General features: G+C 41.6%; 1 protein-coding gene across 1 annotated transcript; it reads left to right on the top strand.

Moving 5' to 3' along the window:
• Window positions 1-2,688: 2,688 nt before the first annotated feature.
• On the top strand, window positions 2,689-5,840 carry LOC308282062 (P2Y purinoceptor 12-like; the record flags this gene model as incomplete). The annotated part of the gene is made up of 4 exons (XM_080722408.1): window positions 2,689-2,871; window positions 3,426-3,812; window positions 4,279-4,603; window positions 5,812-5,840. The coding sequence occupies 4 exons, from the start codon at window positions 2,689-2,691 to the stop codon at window positions 5,838-5,840; spliced, it is 924 nt and encodes a 307-aa protein (XP_080578534.1).
• Window positions 5,841-16,506: the final 10,666 nt, after the last annotated feature.

Raw genomic sequence — 16,506 nt, 5'->3', positions numbered from 1 at the left:
GCAAATTAGACTGAGAAACCGATGTAAACGTGTTGGCTGACATGTCACAGCTGTGCCTAAAGGAAAAGATCGAATTGTCTGTTTCTTTTTTCTTCTTTTTTTTTATCAACGTTTGTTAATTGGATTTGGTCAGAAGCATTCATTGCTTATCAACACATTGCCTCATATAGAGCCCAATTATTATAAACAAGGTTGGTAAATGAACACAGAAGCAGGGGTCATCAACATGTCCGTACATAGACACATGTGTCCGTTGCAAGACTTTGTATTTTGCTTATAATGTGTACATAATCTATCCTAAATATTATATATATTTTTTCTTTTTTTTATGATTTTGGGGTATTACATGCTCATTTGTTGTGTTGGTACACGTACACGATTGCATCCATGCAAGACAAGTAGGGTTGGGTATCGTTGATGATACTTTTAATGGTATCGATTCACAAAGTCGATAGTATCGAGTATCGGTTCACGTAAAAACGAACGATACCTTGTTTCGATACTTTTGAATGCACCCCTTGCCGGTCGCATCTGTAACAGTTGGGCTACTGAAAGTTTACTGCTTTAGTAGGCTACACTCGTTACTGTGAAAATAGCAGAGAATAGCCTTTATGTTTATTATTATGATAATGATCCAACGTCTATAAAATAGCCCATAGAAAAAGGCAAATAATAATTATAATAATAATAATAAATAAAAAAGTATCGAAAATGGTATCGAAATAGGTATCGTATCAATTCCCAGGTATCGAAAAAGGTATTGTATCGATTAAGAGGTGAACGATACCCATCCCTAAAGACAAGACAAACATCTAGAAGTAATCTTTGCTATACTGTAGTTGTTCGACTGGTATACCTTACATCACACCACCTACACATCGTCGGTTTTGTTATATCATGATTGGCCCTGGTAGCATACCAATGGTACAGGCTACTGGGACCTTTCCAGTAGACATAGAACTAAGAAAAAGAAATAAGGAAGTGAAATCTCAGCCTTATATTATTTGTGTACCGTACATGGAACTGGGTAGAGCACTGTCATCATTAAGTATTTGAGGATGACAGTGAAGAAAGAGAACTTGTGAACAAAACACACATTATTTGGCAATTGAGACATTTCCTGCAGACAGAGAACTAAGAACAATAAATAAACTAAATAACTGATATTTCAACCATTTGAATCAAGGGGTCTAAAATAAGATGAGAAGGCAGTGGCGAAATACGGTAGATCTCTTGGCCACAATGAGACTGTTGGGGCAAAATGTGGTTTAAGCTTGTGGTTTTGTATGAAACCCCTTACTTATGTGCCTGGATATGTCCGGCCCATCCCCTCCTCAATAGTGTTTCCATGCTGTCAGTATTGGACTTGCTTCGTTTGGTTTTCCCCTGCCTAATTGTGTGAGTGTTCACACTGAAATTTAATTGGTTCATAACGCTAAAAGTTGTTTCAGAACGGAACCGAAAAATACTGTAGAATAGTGTGTCACTACAGGTTGATCTTATTGATGAATTGATACCAAGGACCCCCAACGGAAACAAGACCACAAGGGCTTTTTTGGGTGTTCCTTACAGTACATAGGCGAATGCTTATACCGGTATGAAAAAAAGCACCTTACCCAAAAATAATTAATAACAAAAACGTTTTTCAACAACTCTCAACGCTGTTACTGGGAAGTAGGAGGTCAAGAACTTCCACAGAAAAGGGTGGTATAGAATCTCAACAAAGGGAAGTGAGTGGGGTGGCTCAAAGTAGCTGACTGAGTACAGCATCTTGCAGTGGGCCTGGAGTACAAGAGACTACACCTCCAAGATACCCACGTACTTGACAAACTACTTCCTAAAGGTCAAGGATGTCCACGATCACAACAGAGGCAGCTCCACTAATCATGTTCAACGTAGATTTAACACTAAACAAGGCTCTAATTCGTTCTAAGTTGTAGCAGCAGTTGTTACTGGGAAGTAGCAAGTCAAGAATGGAGATTCCAGTGACATCACCACTGGCATCACCAGGAATGCTGGTCCCTCATTGGCTTTTAATTATGAGGTTGCCAGAAATGCTGGTCCCTGATTGGGCTACAGGCTTAAACAAAGAAGGTCACCGACATATAATACCCAGCCGATCGCAGTACTTGCGTGCTCTGGCTTTAAAGCAGTGCACAGTTAAACTAGAAAGATGAAATTAGAAATTGCAAGTGTGGTTGTCGTGACGCGAATTTTGCAAATTAATTTAGTCTTTTCTTAATTCACTAATAATTTAATGACCATAATGGAAATCTCTGTGTCAGTCCTTGTCAAAAAAAGATTTACTTAGGAGACGATGGAAGATGGAAGATGGAATAAAGTCAGACAAGTACTATAGTCTGGTTGCCCTGCAGGGGAAACCACACTAACAAGTTACTGATATGGCCATCCATGCTTGCGCATCGGATGCCACACAAGTGCAGCGACATTTGAATGATAAAAAACAAGTACAATTTGTATTTCAAAAGAACAGTATTTATTGCAGTTGTTGTTTTGTTGTCTATGTTTGATGCATACTGTAGATCAGCAATTAATGTTTTCTGCACAACAATAGTAGTATAATTTGAAACTTGCCACCCAATTGCTCATACATCTTTGTTTCCCCCATTCCATCGTCTTTCTTTTCATCTCTCCTTTCCACTCTCTATGCCCACCTTGGTCGTGAAGATGAACACAACAATATCCAGCAACTCCACCGAATGCATTCAAGATCCCATTGTGACTGCAGTGGTTACTCCTTGTCTGTATAGTATCATCTTTCTAGTGTCCCTGGTACTGAACAGCCTGGCTGCACGGGTCATCTTCAACATCCCAACTGCCTCCACATGTGTGGTCTATCTAAAGAATGTGGTGAGTCAGATCAGTGAAGACATATATTAAAGGACAACTTTGGTTTTTAACAACAAGGGTTCATATTTTAGATTGTAATTAGAGAAAATAAAAGATGAGTGTTAAAATGTTTTCATTTACTTCTTTCCATAATTTTAGCCAATAGCGAGTTTGATTTTAGTGGTTCGGGGCATACAAGTGGCTAAGTGTCTATTTAGACACAATAAGCCCATCCCCTACATGCATCGCATGGTTTCCTTTCATGGTTAGGTGTGACTTATGGGGGCTAGTAGTGTTGCTGTAAATAATAAAGAATTTGTCGGCTCATTGTGTCTAAAAAGACATACACTTGCACGCATGCCCCCAACCACTGAAATCAAACTCTCTAAAATGGATAAAACGATAGAAAGAAAGAAATTACAACATTTTAACACTTATCTTTTCTTTACTTCTTTTCTTTAATTACAATCTAAAATATTAACCCTTGTTGTAAAAAAACAAAGTTGTCCTTTAAGGATAATACAGTAAAAAATAAAATCTTCAAAGTGATTAATAATATGTTTCTTCACCAATAGGTGGTGGCTGACATACTCATGACTCTGACCATCCCTGTGAAGATTCTGAATGATGCGGGTGTGGGCTCCTGGCGCCTGCGTGTCATCTACTGTCGATACTCAGCCATTCTGTTCTACCTCTCCGTGTACATCAGCGTTTTCTTTCTGGGCCTCATCAGCTTGGACCGCTACCTGAAGATAGTCCGGCCTTATGGGAAATACGCTCTACAGAAGGTCAGGGTTGGTCGGGGGTTGAGTGCAGCTGTCTGGGTGGTGATGTTATCTCTAGCGCTGGCAAACATCATCCTGTCTAACAAGCCACCACAGCTCTCTGGAGTGGTGTGGTGCATGTCCCTGAAGAGCGAGTTTGGACTGATCTTGTATGCAGGATCCAAATACGTCTGTCAGGTAACACATCTAAACCTTGCACTGTAATGGTCTAAATGTAAGCATTGTGATATACCGTATTACTGTTTGCCATTTTATATTAGTGGAAAGTTATTTGTTACTTCACTCTAACCTGAATTTATTCTTAAGAATCTAATTAACTGCTGCCACACAGCCATGTTTTCAGAATTAAAAGCTAAAGGAAGGTATAAAAGCATTTGTGCACTCAGATAAGCATTAACCACTCAACACTGGGGGGCGAGTGGTGGCCAATCACTTCCCCACCCAGATTTTACCTGCCATCCCGGGGAATCAAACCAGGAACGTTCCAGCGACCCAACACATAATTCCTATATGAAGTTTGGTTCCTGCTCAACAGTTTTTGTACCCCTACTCTTAACCAAAGGTGAAAGACAGTGAGAGTGTGTGGAAGTAAATTGAGGTCCAAACACTTCATCTCTTGTTGTGCTTCCTCTATTGTGTCCAGGTGGTGTTCTGGGGTACCCTGGCCCTGATGGTGGTCTGCTACACCTCCATCGGCAGGAAGGTGTACAAGTCCTGCAAAGCCTCCGGGAGCAGCTCCCAAGCGACCAGTCACAGAAGAAAAGCAAAGGTCTTTGTGGTGGCAGCAGTGTTTTTTATCTGCTTCGCCCCCCTCAACTTTGTCTTTGTTCCCTACGCACTCATATATCAAACCGGAAACACGGTTATCGACTGCAAAGTGGAGAACGCCATTCACATCGCCAAGGAGATCACCCTGTGGCTGTCGGCCACCAGTGTGTGTCTGGATAAGCTCATCTACATATTCCTTTGTAAGGTTTTCCGGCGACAACTGGTGGCCACGCTTAGCTGTAAGACCATCCCACAATGCACTATGGGTGCAGCATCTTCAACGCAGCAAGAGATGGCACCGTGCGTGACAGAAAATCCCTCAATTCCAGCTACTTCTGAACGGTGTCCACTCCAGAAAATGTCTTGATTGAGTTGATTCCATCAGACATGACAGACACATGTCACATGTGTACCAGAAGCAGAACACAACTGGCTCTCTACGAGACTCTCAAAACATAGCCAAATAAACAGTGAAAATTACTTGAAATCATATTAGCAGTATTTACATGATCGATAACCTTTGACTACTGTTTCAATACCTGTATAACATACTGTAATATGTCATTATGCAACACATTCTCACCAATTTATTTTCATAAATTTATTTTTTTCATTATAAAATAATGTTTACTTGAGCTAAAACATGAATTAAAATATAAAATATATAAAATATTTTAAACTGTTAAAGCCTTCTACCATAGAACACAATGATATGTATCTCAGGGTGAATTAAATAATCACTTTGAGTAGGGGTGAGCTAATACAGAGAGAAGGTGAAGTCCACTGTCCAATCAGTCGTGGTCCTGATGCTGACTTTGACTGGCAGGATGCAGAGGCGATAAGGCTGTGGCGCTACTTTAGCCCTGCAGGGGGAGCTCTATGGATATGCAAAGAGACCAATCTGCACCAAGGAGTTCCTTGTCATGGACTGTGACAGTGTGACTCAAGTTCAACTGAAAACAATTGCTCACCTGGCAAGACTGTTGGATTCACCTGCTCAGGTTCACTAATTACTTTGGAAAGTAATAGTTCTGGTATTTTTTATGAACAAATGGTAGCATGCACATCCACACCAATAAGGTGCCATTGTTTTCTGTTTGGCTGCAAATGTTAGCCTACATGTTAGGAGGTGGTGAGTTGACATCAGAGTCAAATAGCCTACTTTTTTAATGTTCTTTTTTTAATGACCAATTACCTTTTTTGTCATAATGGAATTTGAAGTTACAATGGTTTGTATGGGAAGGGGGTGTGTCTGATAAAATGAATATCTAAATACTGAATCAAGCAAACCATATGCACTCCTCACAAAAGTCAGAGTAGATTTACCCCACATATTTACCCCACATTTGAAAATGAAATATCCCTTTAATGCTTTCCAGATGTGTTGTTAATGGTTGTTGGACTGCAGGTGATCGTATAGATGGGGGCTTCCTGTAGACCCGGGTTCTGCCATCGTCATGCTGACATTAACATAGTCACTGCTGTCATCAGCAGGCTCGCCATGCGTCAGGTGGATTTGGTTGGAGAAGGCGGGTGGAGGTGGAGGTGGTGGTGGAGGAGGAGGAGGAGGAGGTGGTGTAGACACTGCTGCTCCTGTCTTGTCTGGCGGCACACGACCACCGCTAGGCTGAAGTCCAACGCTTCCAGCAGGACTCATGGTAACATAGTCAGATGTCTGCATGGTGAAACAACATAGTCTCAGCTTAAATATAAAACACACTTATGAACTAATAAGCCTGGCGTCCCTATTTTAGGCATGTCATTAGGTGAAATTTGGCACAAAAATAGAAAGATTACAATTGATATAAGGGACGTGCAGTCAGAGAATGTTAGAGGGGCAGGGGCTGAAATTTCTAAAAGGGCCCTTTTGGTGGAAATATCGAAAATAGCAGACCTCCAAGCTCACAACGTGTCGCGACGCGTTGTGAGCTTGATACCACACTAAACTAAACATAATCAAGTCAATCCTGGAGATGGCGTAATGGCATGGATTTCTACACAAAGGGCAATTCTTTCAACATACTGTAAGATGATGCATTCAAGTTCAGGAGAGTTTGGACAAGGCAATTCTCTTGAATGCTGCCTTCAGGTATGGCTCAAGCCCCCTTTGATGTCTATGTGTGCATGTGCCTGAATATATTATCTAATAACGAATAAGATAACCTGCCCTTCAAAATTTGATTTGGAAAAAAGGGGGTAAAAACAAAGCGAGATCTGGCACAAAAAAGCTAAACAAACCTCTTTATCCTTTTGGTGTTTCACCAGCAGATGATGTGTGACGACACACACACACAGCAGCGCAGCTTCACACATTAACACTACAAGTGTCAGAGGAAAACAGGACTGTCTGCCTGCAGTATGGGACATAAGCATGCGCACACACGCATCACATCAGCTACAACAAACAGGGAAGCTCAAACGCAATCTCAACTGTTAGTTATTATGAAAGGGAGATTATTACACAATTTTATCCTAGCAAAAGCGACATCGCTGTAGTGTAGATACTGCAAACTAGTGGTTCTCACTAGTCATGGATGTGCATGTCATCTCCCTCTTCTCAAACTAGTGGTTCTCAAACATGTTTTGCTCAGGTTACCTCCTGTAAATAACATTTTCATCCACGGCACCCCTGAATTACACAGTTACTTTATAGAACCTTTTGTCATATTAACGATACATGAACATATAAACCTTTCCCCCAAAGATACAGTAAATGTTGGAACAAGGAAAACTGCATGGGGGGAATATTTTTTTCCTTTAGGACGGACTGAAAACTAATGTTTAACCACTTAAACCTCAACATTCTTGTTCTGGGGGCAACTTTCACCAAAAATAGCCACGAATCTACAAGCTCAAAACTTGAGCCTTTATTTGGTGAAGAGACTTGATGTACTGTAGGCTGAAAAATAATGCAATGCAAGTACATTTTAACTCTGGTACGTTTCACTAAGTATAGAATAGAGGGTCTAAGTGGTTAAACTGAAGTGACTGACATTGATAAATTCCAAATATTATCAAGTATTCTGAGGCACCCCTGGACCTGCGTCAAGGCACCCTAGGGTGCCAGGGCACCCACTTTGAGAACCACTGCTATACTAAAAACTCACCATCTTTAACGTTGAGATGTACTCTGCGGAATGTGTGAAATTCTCCTCCACCACACCTGTAGGAGCCTGAATCACTGCCTGACAGGCCAATGATGCTCACAAAGAACGAGTTGTTTATTCCATTATCAATGCTGTATTTCCCATTTGAAACTATTCCTGGTTCTCTGCTGTGGATAAGAGGATCATAGCACGGTTCCTTGCAGAAGTATTTCCAACAACCGTAAGAGCAATTGGCGTGAGAGCAATTGATTGTGACTTCGCCTCCCAGCACCGCTTCCACTCTCACGTCCTGAGACCCAACGCCACACAACCCTGTCAACAGAAAACAATTGGCAGACACTGTGGTCAGTAGATATTGCTCTCAACGTTCACTTCATGTTTTGAGGGACGGAGAGCAGTGGCGTCAGTTCAGCAAAAGCTAGGGTATGGCAAAGATGGGAGTCCTCATGGAAAAGAGGCATTACATTTTGGATAACACGGTTCTATTGTGAAAATAGCAGATCTACATGCTCACAACGCCTCGCGCTGCGAGGCGTTGTGAGCATGTAGATCTGCTATTTTCACAATGTCTGGGGAAAAAAAGACTTTTGTCAGTTTTTTACACAGATTTCTACGGTTTCTTGGTCTGGAGTGCAGCTAAACGTGGCATGTTAGTAAACGTGCCACAATTAACAATAATGCATTGCACCTGTGCAGCTGACCTGCGGAACCTGGGAATATGCCATTCTGTCAAGATGGGGAGAATACAAGTGTGGAGAATATAATTATAATACCTTGTTAAAGTTACCATTTCGTTCAATTTTACATTTGTAGTTATTTTACTGTAATTTAACAACATAATAACCAGCACAGATAGACAAAGAGACATTCCTGGATTTATATTTATAAGTAACTTTTATTTCCCCCCCTGGACCCAGGGTATGGCAGCTGCATACCCCTGCCATACCCAATTGACGCCCCTGACGGAGAGAGAGTGAGAGAGATAGTGTGCGTGTGTTGTTGCGTTGGAGGTATACTGTACGGCAGTGGTTCCCAAACCGTTTAGCTCAAGACCCAAAAGAGAAATTAGACGTTTTGCCTGGGACCCAAACTGGTGAAAACAGCAGATGTCCCATGTTTGGGAACCATTAAGTACTGAAGCCTACTTACCATACAGAAGAATGGCCATATTCAGAAGCACCATCTCAACGCTGTTCATATTAATCATCCACACGTCGTTATGTCTTGTCTTACCCTGACTTTCCCCCATGTCTCAATGCAAGCGGGTGATGCTGGATGTTGTATCACTGTGTGATTACAATATGTGTCCTTGTAATACTCTCTGCATGCACTTCCTCTTCCTCCTTGCCTTAGGTCTGTTTAGGCCCTGTCACACACTGACACACGCACACACGGTTTCATTACATTTTAGTGCATTGTTAGACAGTAGACACTGTTAGCTTGCATAGGCTCATGGGTTTTGATTGAAGTATTTATCAGAAGTTTGCATAGGAAAAAAGTACAGTTTCATGACAGTACAGTTCACTGGTACAAGGTCAACTAAAAGCCGGGTACGCTCAGGAAAGACAAGGCTTATTTACATTGAGATCCTTTTTTTAAACTCATATAACATTCAATGACAGACAGATAGAACACAGTACTATGCAGAAGATAGCTGAGGGCCTTACAATCTCTCACCCAATGCCCCATACACCAATGACATATATCTGCGTAAATGGTAAATGGTGCATTTATATAGTGCTTTTATCCATGGCGCTTTACAATGATTGTGCATCTACATTGACCCATTCACGCAATCACATTCATACACCTATGGTGGAGGAAACCATGCAAGGCACCAACCTGCTCATTGGGAGCAACTAGGGGTTCAGTTTCTTGCTCAAGGGCTCTGAACCACTAACTCTGGGGTGGCCGGAATCGAACTGGGAACCTTCCGGCTCCCGAACACTCTGAGCCACTGCCGTGTCTCTTCATCCCCTTCTTTGATCATTCCTTCACTGCCTCTATCTACCCGATACCTGTACCTTCATTTAAAGGCCCTTTTATCCCCCCAAAACTCTTTAAATTCCTATTTATGTACTAGGTCCTAATGAGCTAGTCTAATAATGTAAATGTATATATTTTATAACTAAGATATTATTTAAAAAAGGTTCTAGCTTAAGTTGATGACAGAGTTCACAGCCAACCTACAGTATGACGACAGTTATCGCTATAGTGCTAGGCGTGAACTTCCCTTAAAGGAGTAGTTCACCCCCACATTACTTTTTTTGAGCGGTGGTCACACCGTCTCCATAGCGTGGCCGTGTGTGTAGGTATGTTTGTGGGTGGGTGGGTGGGTCTGTCTGTATGTAGCCTGTGGTGTAGCCTGTGGTGTAGCCTGTGGTGTAGTACCTTTTATGACCTCACATGTTAAGGGAGGGGCGCTGTTTTCAGGCCAGGCCAGGCCAGGCACACACACACATGCACACACACACACATAGGGGGGAAGGGGGGGGGGGGGGGGGGGGGGGGGGGGGGGGTTGGTGGGTAAACCACCGCTCAGTTCACACGGGTGTGATTTTTTCCTATTGATTAGTCACACCATGGAGACTAGAGTTCAATAATATTTTTAGTTTTTTGCTACAATCCTAAGACAAAAATGGTCCCCATCCGGAATCAATGGGGGTAAATTTACTTGAATCAAATTTTTGGCCTTAAAACTGTTTTGTTTCAAGAGTTGTGACTATTTGCTGCAAATAATTTGCAAGGAGTTGCGTTGGTGTGGTGACAGTCTAGGACTAGGTGCAATAACTGCAATACAACGGTTGACATACTATGTTTTTTTGTTTTGTTTTTTTTATCATTCAAACCAACTTTTTGGGGGATATACCACCATACCGTTGGTAAACAGTGACTTATTACGGAAATAATTTAAAATCCATACCGCCCGAGCGATATGGATTTTTTGGAGGGGCACAAAGCCAAACTGAGGGGCAATGACGGCCATGGCCTTCATGGCCTCCCTGAAATGTCTGCCCTGGTACTGTAGTAATCATGTAATAATGTTTTTAATTCATTTAACTTGGGATCTTTTTAGAATTGAGAAAGCTGCTCACTACATAATGTCCCACATAAATCATGTATATACCGGTACCTGCTACAACATATGCTTTCTGTATACAGTATATGTATTAATAGGCCTATTATCTTTTGATTATTTGACCTCTCTTCTCATGCAAAACTACAAAATGGAGAATGTGTGGAAAATTTAAAAAATCACCCGCTTCTTTACACCCGTAATCCTGCAATGTGACAATAAAACGTATTCTGATTATTAAGGTTGCCCGATGGCTCAGGCCTCCAAGAATTTGACAACTGTCCAGAAATGCATTTTATTTCTATTTTATTATTATACCAATCTATCAGCGCAATAACATTTACAGTGCAAGACTGTCCAAAAACAGGCATATCTAAATAAGACAAGAATAACACAGGCAAAATGAACAGCAACCTGCAGTAGGTATAGCTACATCCTTTCATGATGGGCCCTGAGCAACTCTCTTCCTCTAGCTCAGGGGTCTTCAACGGGGGGTCCGGGACCCCTAGGGGGTCCTCAGAGTTACTACAGGGGGTCCTTGAATCTACACGCTCACAATGTGTCGCGATGCACACATTGTGAGCTTGTAGATCGGCTATTTTGAAATGTCCAAAATATAGGACTGAAGTGGTTAATGCATGCAATACAGAGCTCTCATTGGCATTAATGCTGCAGCCTGTGCAGCGTGCACCTCATCCTCTGATGAACAAACTACGCCTCCTATTGTTAATGCTGTCACCAGTTCATTAGGCTGTCTAATTTCTTTCTGTTTCTTTCTGTTAACTGGTCAGCAATAGCAATTTTATTTCACTTTAATAAAAATAGAAATATTACAATATAAAAATGCTCTTTTCACAAGAAAAAGGCCCGATTCAAAATGGAGACATTCAAATAAACACACACACACACACACAGATGAAAGCATACGTGGAGGTACATAGATGCGTACATTTTGTCCTCTGAGATACGAAATCTCAGGATGGAAAGCTTCAGTGAACATCTGTTTTGGTTAGAGCTCAGGGATGTGCTGGCCATTGGGAAAAGCGGGACAACTCCCAAACGGCCGGTTCATTCCCGGCCGGTCCAGGCCGGCCATTTGGAAAAAAATTAAAATAAAATGTCGGCCTTCGTTCCATTTTGGGGGCTGGGCGGCCAACAAAGTAAATCGTCACTGTCGGCCAGAAACCTCATATCTCCAAGCTTTTTTCGCAAAGCAAAGCCCTGCTTCATCATACAAGGCCGTTGCACAAAAGTAGTGAAAACAGCAGATCTACAAGCACACAACGCCTCGCGGTGCAAGGCGTTGTGTGCTTGTAGATCGGCTGTTTTCACTAGTTTAAATCATTTTTAAAATGATAAATACAAAACAAACGGTTTTGGACATACAAGGTTTCCACCCGACAACGATGAAATATAACTCATGTAATTGGCCCACTGGCTTGTCACTTGTCATGATCTGAAATGGCAAATCTTTGAGTAGCAGCAGCGCTATAGAGAGATCTCTCTATAGCGTGCAATGAGGGCCTCTCCAAATCTTTTTCCCGGGCTGAATCAGGGGCCCAGCACGTCCCTGTTAGAGCTGATAACTGATTGATCACTGATTGGATGTTGGACTAAGGTGGTGGTGGACGAGGGTTTCCTGCAGGCTGATTCTTGGGTTCTGTCACCGTCATGCTGACACTCACGTAGTTATTGCTGACACCAGCAGGCTCGCCATGCGTCAGGTGGGTTTGGTTGGAGGAGGTGGGTGGAGGTGGAGGTTTTGACACTGCTGCTCCTGTCTGGTCCGACGGCACGCGACCACAGCTAGGCTGAAGTCCAGCGCTTCCAATGGGCTTCATCGTCACATAGATAGATGAGTTCTGGGTGGTGAATAGAGTTAGGTTGGTTCAGCCAAGCAACTTGATTGTTGGATTGATGTTGTGACTGTGACCATGCAGGTATTATTCATAAACACTTATTATCCACTCTCAACCTGGCATCCCTAAGCAAGTTATTAGAGGTGAAAACTTTCAAAAATGAGATTTGGTTTTAAAGATTTTCAAACATTTAAAATGTCCAAAGTGAACACAGAAGATCTACAAGCTCACACTCTACTTTGCGACACTTATTGCCGTGAGCTTGTAGATGTCTATTTTCACTATTAGTCGTGTCACAAAAATCACAAAATGTAAAAACAATAAAACAAAAATAGCAGATCTACAAGCTCACTTATGTGATGTATTGTGAGTGAAAACAAGACAATTTCAGGAATTTCTCGCCTATAATCCCCAAAAGAGGGATTCCAGGGTGAAAGAGGTTAATGATTGGGATCATGCAAAGTCTTTATGATAATATTTTCCTTTACAACTAGACATCCACAAGGGAAAAATACAGAATGTGCATGGGACAAACAAAGCGAAACAAACCTCTTTGTCCGTGTGGTATTTGACAAGCAGATGACGTGTGGCAACACACACACACAGCAGTGCAGCTGCACACATCAACACAACAAAAGCCAGTTGATACCCTGGAAAAGAGGATGGTTAATGTTCAGTACATCTGCTGTTGAGGATTCTCTCTCTCTCTCTCTCTCTCTCTCTCTCTCTCTCTCTCTCTCTCTCTCTCTCTCTCTCTCTCGCTCTCTCTCTCTCTCTCACACACACACACACACACACACACACACACACACACACACACACACACACACACACACACACACACACTTATCACCATTATGCGTGTTGTCGAACTTGCCGTCTGTAGGCTTAGCCGATGTGGTTTCTATTTAAAGACAGGAAAGGGAAATTACTTCATGCACAATATCTGTCCTTATTTTTGGGCACAGCACATTTTCAATATAAAATATTTTCCAAATAAAACAAGTCAAAAGTCAAAAGAAATAATTCTTGCAGCAATGCACTGTGAACTTGTAGATCTGCTATTTTCATTGTATGAATGAACCACCAGGTCTTACTGTGGTAGGCTACCTAATCTCTCAAGAACAGACTCTGATGCTACTTTTCTTTGACGATGGCTAGCCAGAAGGTACTGTACCTGGTGCCTTGGTGACATCACCCCTGGTGGTGGGGGAATCACCATTATGCGTGTTGTAGAACTTGCCATCTGTAGGCTTAGCCGGTGTGGTTTCTATGTAAAGACAGCAAAGGGGAAATTAGTTCATGCACAATATCTGTCCTTATTTTGGGCACAGCACATTTTCAATTTGTTCAGTTTTTATTTAAAAATATTTTCCAAATAAAATAAGAAAAGTTCACAATGCAGCAATGCATTGTGAACTTGTAGATCTGCAATTTCCATTGTTTGTATGAACCACCAGGCAGTGGTGGAAAAAGTACATACATATTTACTTAAGTAAAAGTATCAATTCTGCATTGTAGAAATACTCTTTTAAGGTGCACACACACAAAAGTACCTGGCTATGAGAGTGGATTCCCCATTCCGCCAATGTAAAAACTTTTTCTTATTACTGTGGGAGAGTGCAATCATTCAATGAACCAAGCAACAAAGGTGAACACCAAAAGAACAGTATTGCAGGCCTGCTAGGACAGTTTGACCATTTTTGGAGGGGCGCTACCCACACGTTTGGCTGTGTTGCTCATTCCACGAATGCCAGATCCTTACAATCTGTACCTTGTTGTAAAGGTGATAATCACTGATAACAATGATATCAAACACAATACCATCTAACATATAATTTTCCGAATGTCTGTCTGTCTGTCTGTCTGTCTGTCTGTCTGTCTGAGTGTCTGTCTGTCTGAAACCGCGTTTCTCCTCAGTGGCTGGAGCAATTGATCTGAAATCGCATCACCATCAGCATATGAACACACCTGACATAACTGTGAAGCCCGTTTGTCACTTTCACAAATCGTATGCTGTATAATTGCATTTTTATGGTGTATCTATATCTATTTAGCCTACAGTACCTTTTGTGACCACACATGTTAAGGGAGGGGCGCTGTTGTTCAGGCCATGCACAATCACACACAAACCCACACACACACACACACACACACACACACACACACACACACACACACACACGGGGGGGGGGGGGGGGGGGGGGGAGTGTGTGTGTGTGCAGGCGGGCGGGGGGGGGGGTTCTGGCCCTGTTACAGATGTTGTCCAAAATCATGCAGATCGGTACACAGTATCTCTGTAGCCGTTAAATGGAACGGGTATTTCTTACATTGATGCTCCTACATATTAGCATGCAAGCACCAGTTAAAGTTACTTTCCATCCCTCATATACTGTGTGCACAGTGCACATCCCATAATCCACACACTGCACATCATTTCGGAGCTCATATCTTTGAACGGGTAAGGGCTAGTTTGGCATAATTAAAGGGAAGATATAATGGACCAATTGTTGGCAAATTGTGGGTCGGTGCTACCCACACATTTGGCTGTGGTGCTCATTCCACGAATGCCCGATGCTTACATGACATCCAGTATCTCCATATATGGGCATAGAATGTACCTCCTTGTAAAGGTGACGAATCAACAATAAAAATGATATAAAACACAATACGAATTTGTATTATTAAAGGGGAGATATAATGGACCAAGTTTCCTTTCTTTTTGTGCTGAGTTTTATTTCAATGAGAATGGAGCTTTTTTTTTTTTTTTTTTGCAGAAATCCTCTACTGACATGAAACTGCTCCTTTGTCATTGAAATGCATTGGCGGAATGCGGATTCCACTCTCATAGGTACTTTGGTGTGTGCACTGTGCACCCATGCAAGTAAAAGTCAGGAATTCAAAATGTACTTGATTAAAAGTATGAAAGTATTGGTATCAAAATGTATTTAAAGCTTTCTTTAACAATGGCTAGCCAGATTGTACTGTACCTGGTGCCTTGGTGACATCACCCCTGGGGATGGGGGCAGTTGTGTGGCCTATAAAGCCTCTAGGTCCTGGGATGATCATGAAAGGGGACACAGTATGCATACAGTAAACTCAAGGTCATTACTCAAGTCATCATGTTGAATCTACTGTACATAGCCTACTACTTTACATGCATGTCAGTTTTTGATTGAAGCCTTGTCAGTCTAATCTGACCTACAATTTAATTCACACCTTTAATGTAAATATTGCGTCAGCTACAACAAACAGCAGGGAAGCTCAATGCTAACTTAACTGTAGACGTGCTATTATGACAAAGAAAGTACACAATGCTGTATTTCCTAAAAACAATATCATTAAATATACTGTAGATAACGTAAACTCACCATCTGTAATGTTGAGGTATACTTTACGGGATACAGGTTTCACTGATGTGTCACCATCAAATGGATTGTCAATGAGTACAATACACCAGTAGGAGCCTGCATCACTTTTTGACAGATTAATAATGCGCACAGTGAACGTGTCTCCTCCATCATCAATTATGTATTTCCCATTTTGAATGCTTTGTCCTAAGATTAGATAAGAAAAGATAAGACCTTTATTGATCCCGTGGGGGATGATTAGTTACAGTATAAATTACAAGGCATGAACAAGTACCACAACAGGGTAAAATACATCACATACAACACCATCAACTAGAAAGACCACAATCACAAACGGCAAGTGTGGTTGCCGTGACGTGAGTCACACTTGCAAATGAATTCCGTCATTTGAATCTTCCCCATTCAAGTCAATGTGGGAAATTAAACCACTAATAAATGAATGGCCATACAGATCTCTGTGTCAGTCCTTGTCCCTTCTATGGATTCTATACCCATATATTATATGGAGATACTGGATGTCATCAATATTAAGCCCATATCTTGGAATGCCCATATATGGACATACAGCTGTAAGTCTCATGTGGTCTATGATGTCTGTCATCTCCATTTTTGGGAAAAGTATATTTTTAATGAAAGTCAATGGAGAAAATGAATTCACGAATAAATAGGGTTAGGGTTAGGGTGCACCCC

This window comes from Nannobrachium achirus (genome assembly GCF_963921795.1).
Source record: "Nannobrachium achirus genome assembly, chromosome: 3".
In the NCBI taxonomy this organism is placed as follows: Eukaryota; Metazoa; Chordata; class Actinopteri; order Myctophiformes; family Myctophidae; genus Nannobrachium; species Nannobrachium achirus.
The sequence above is the reverse complement of the archived record's forward strand: the minus strand, read 5'-3'. Positions and strand labels throughout refer to the sequence as shown.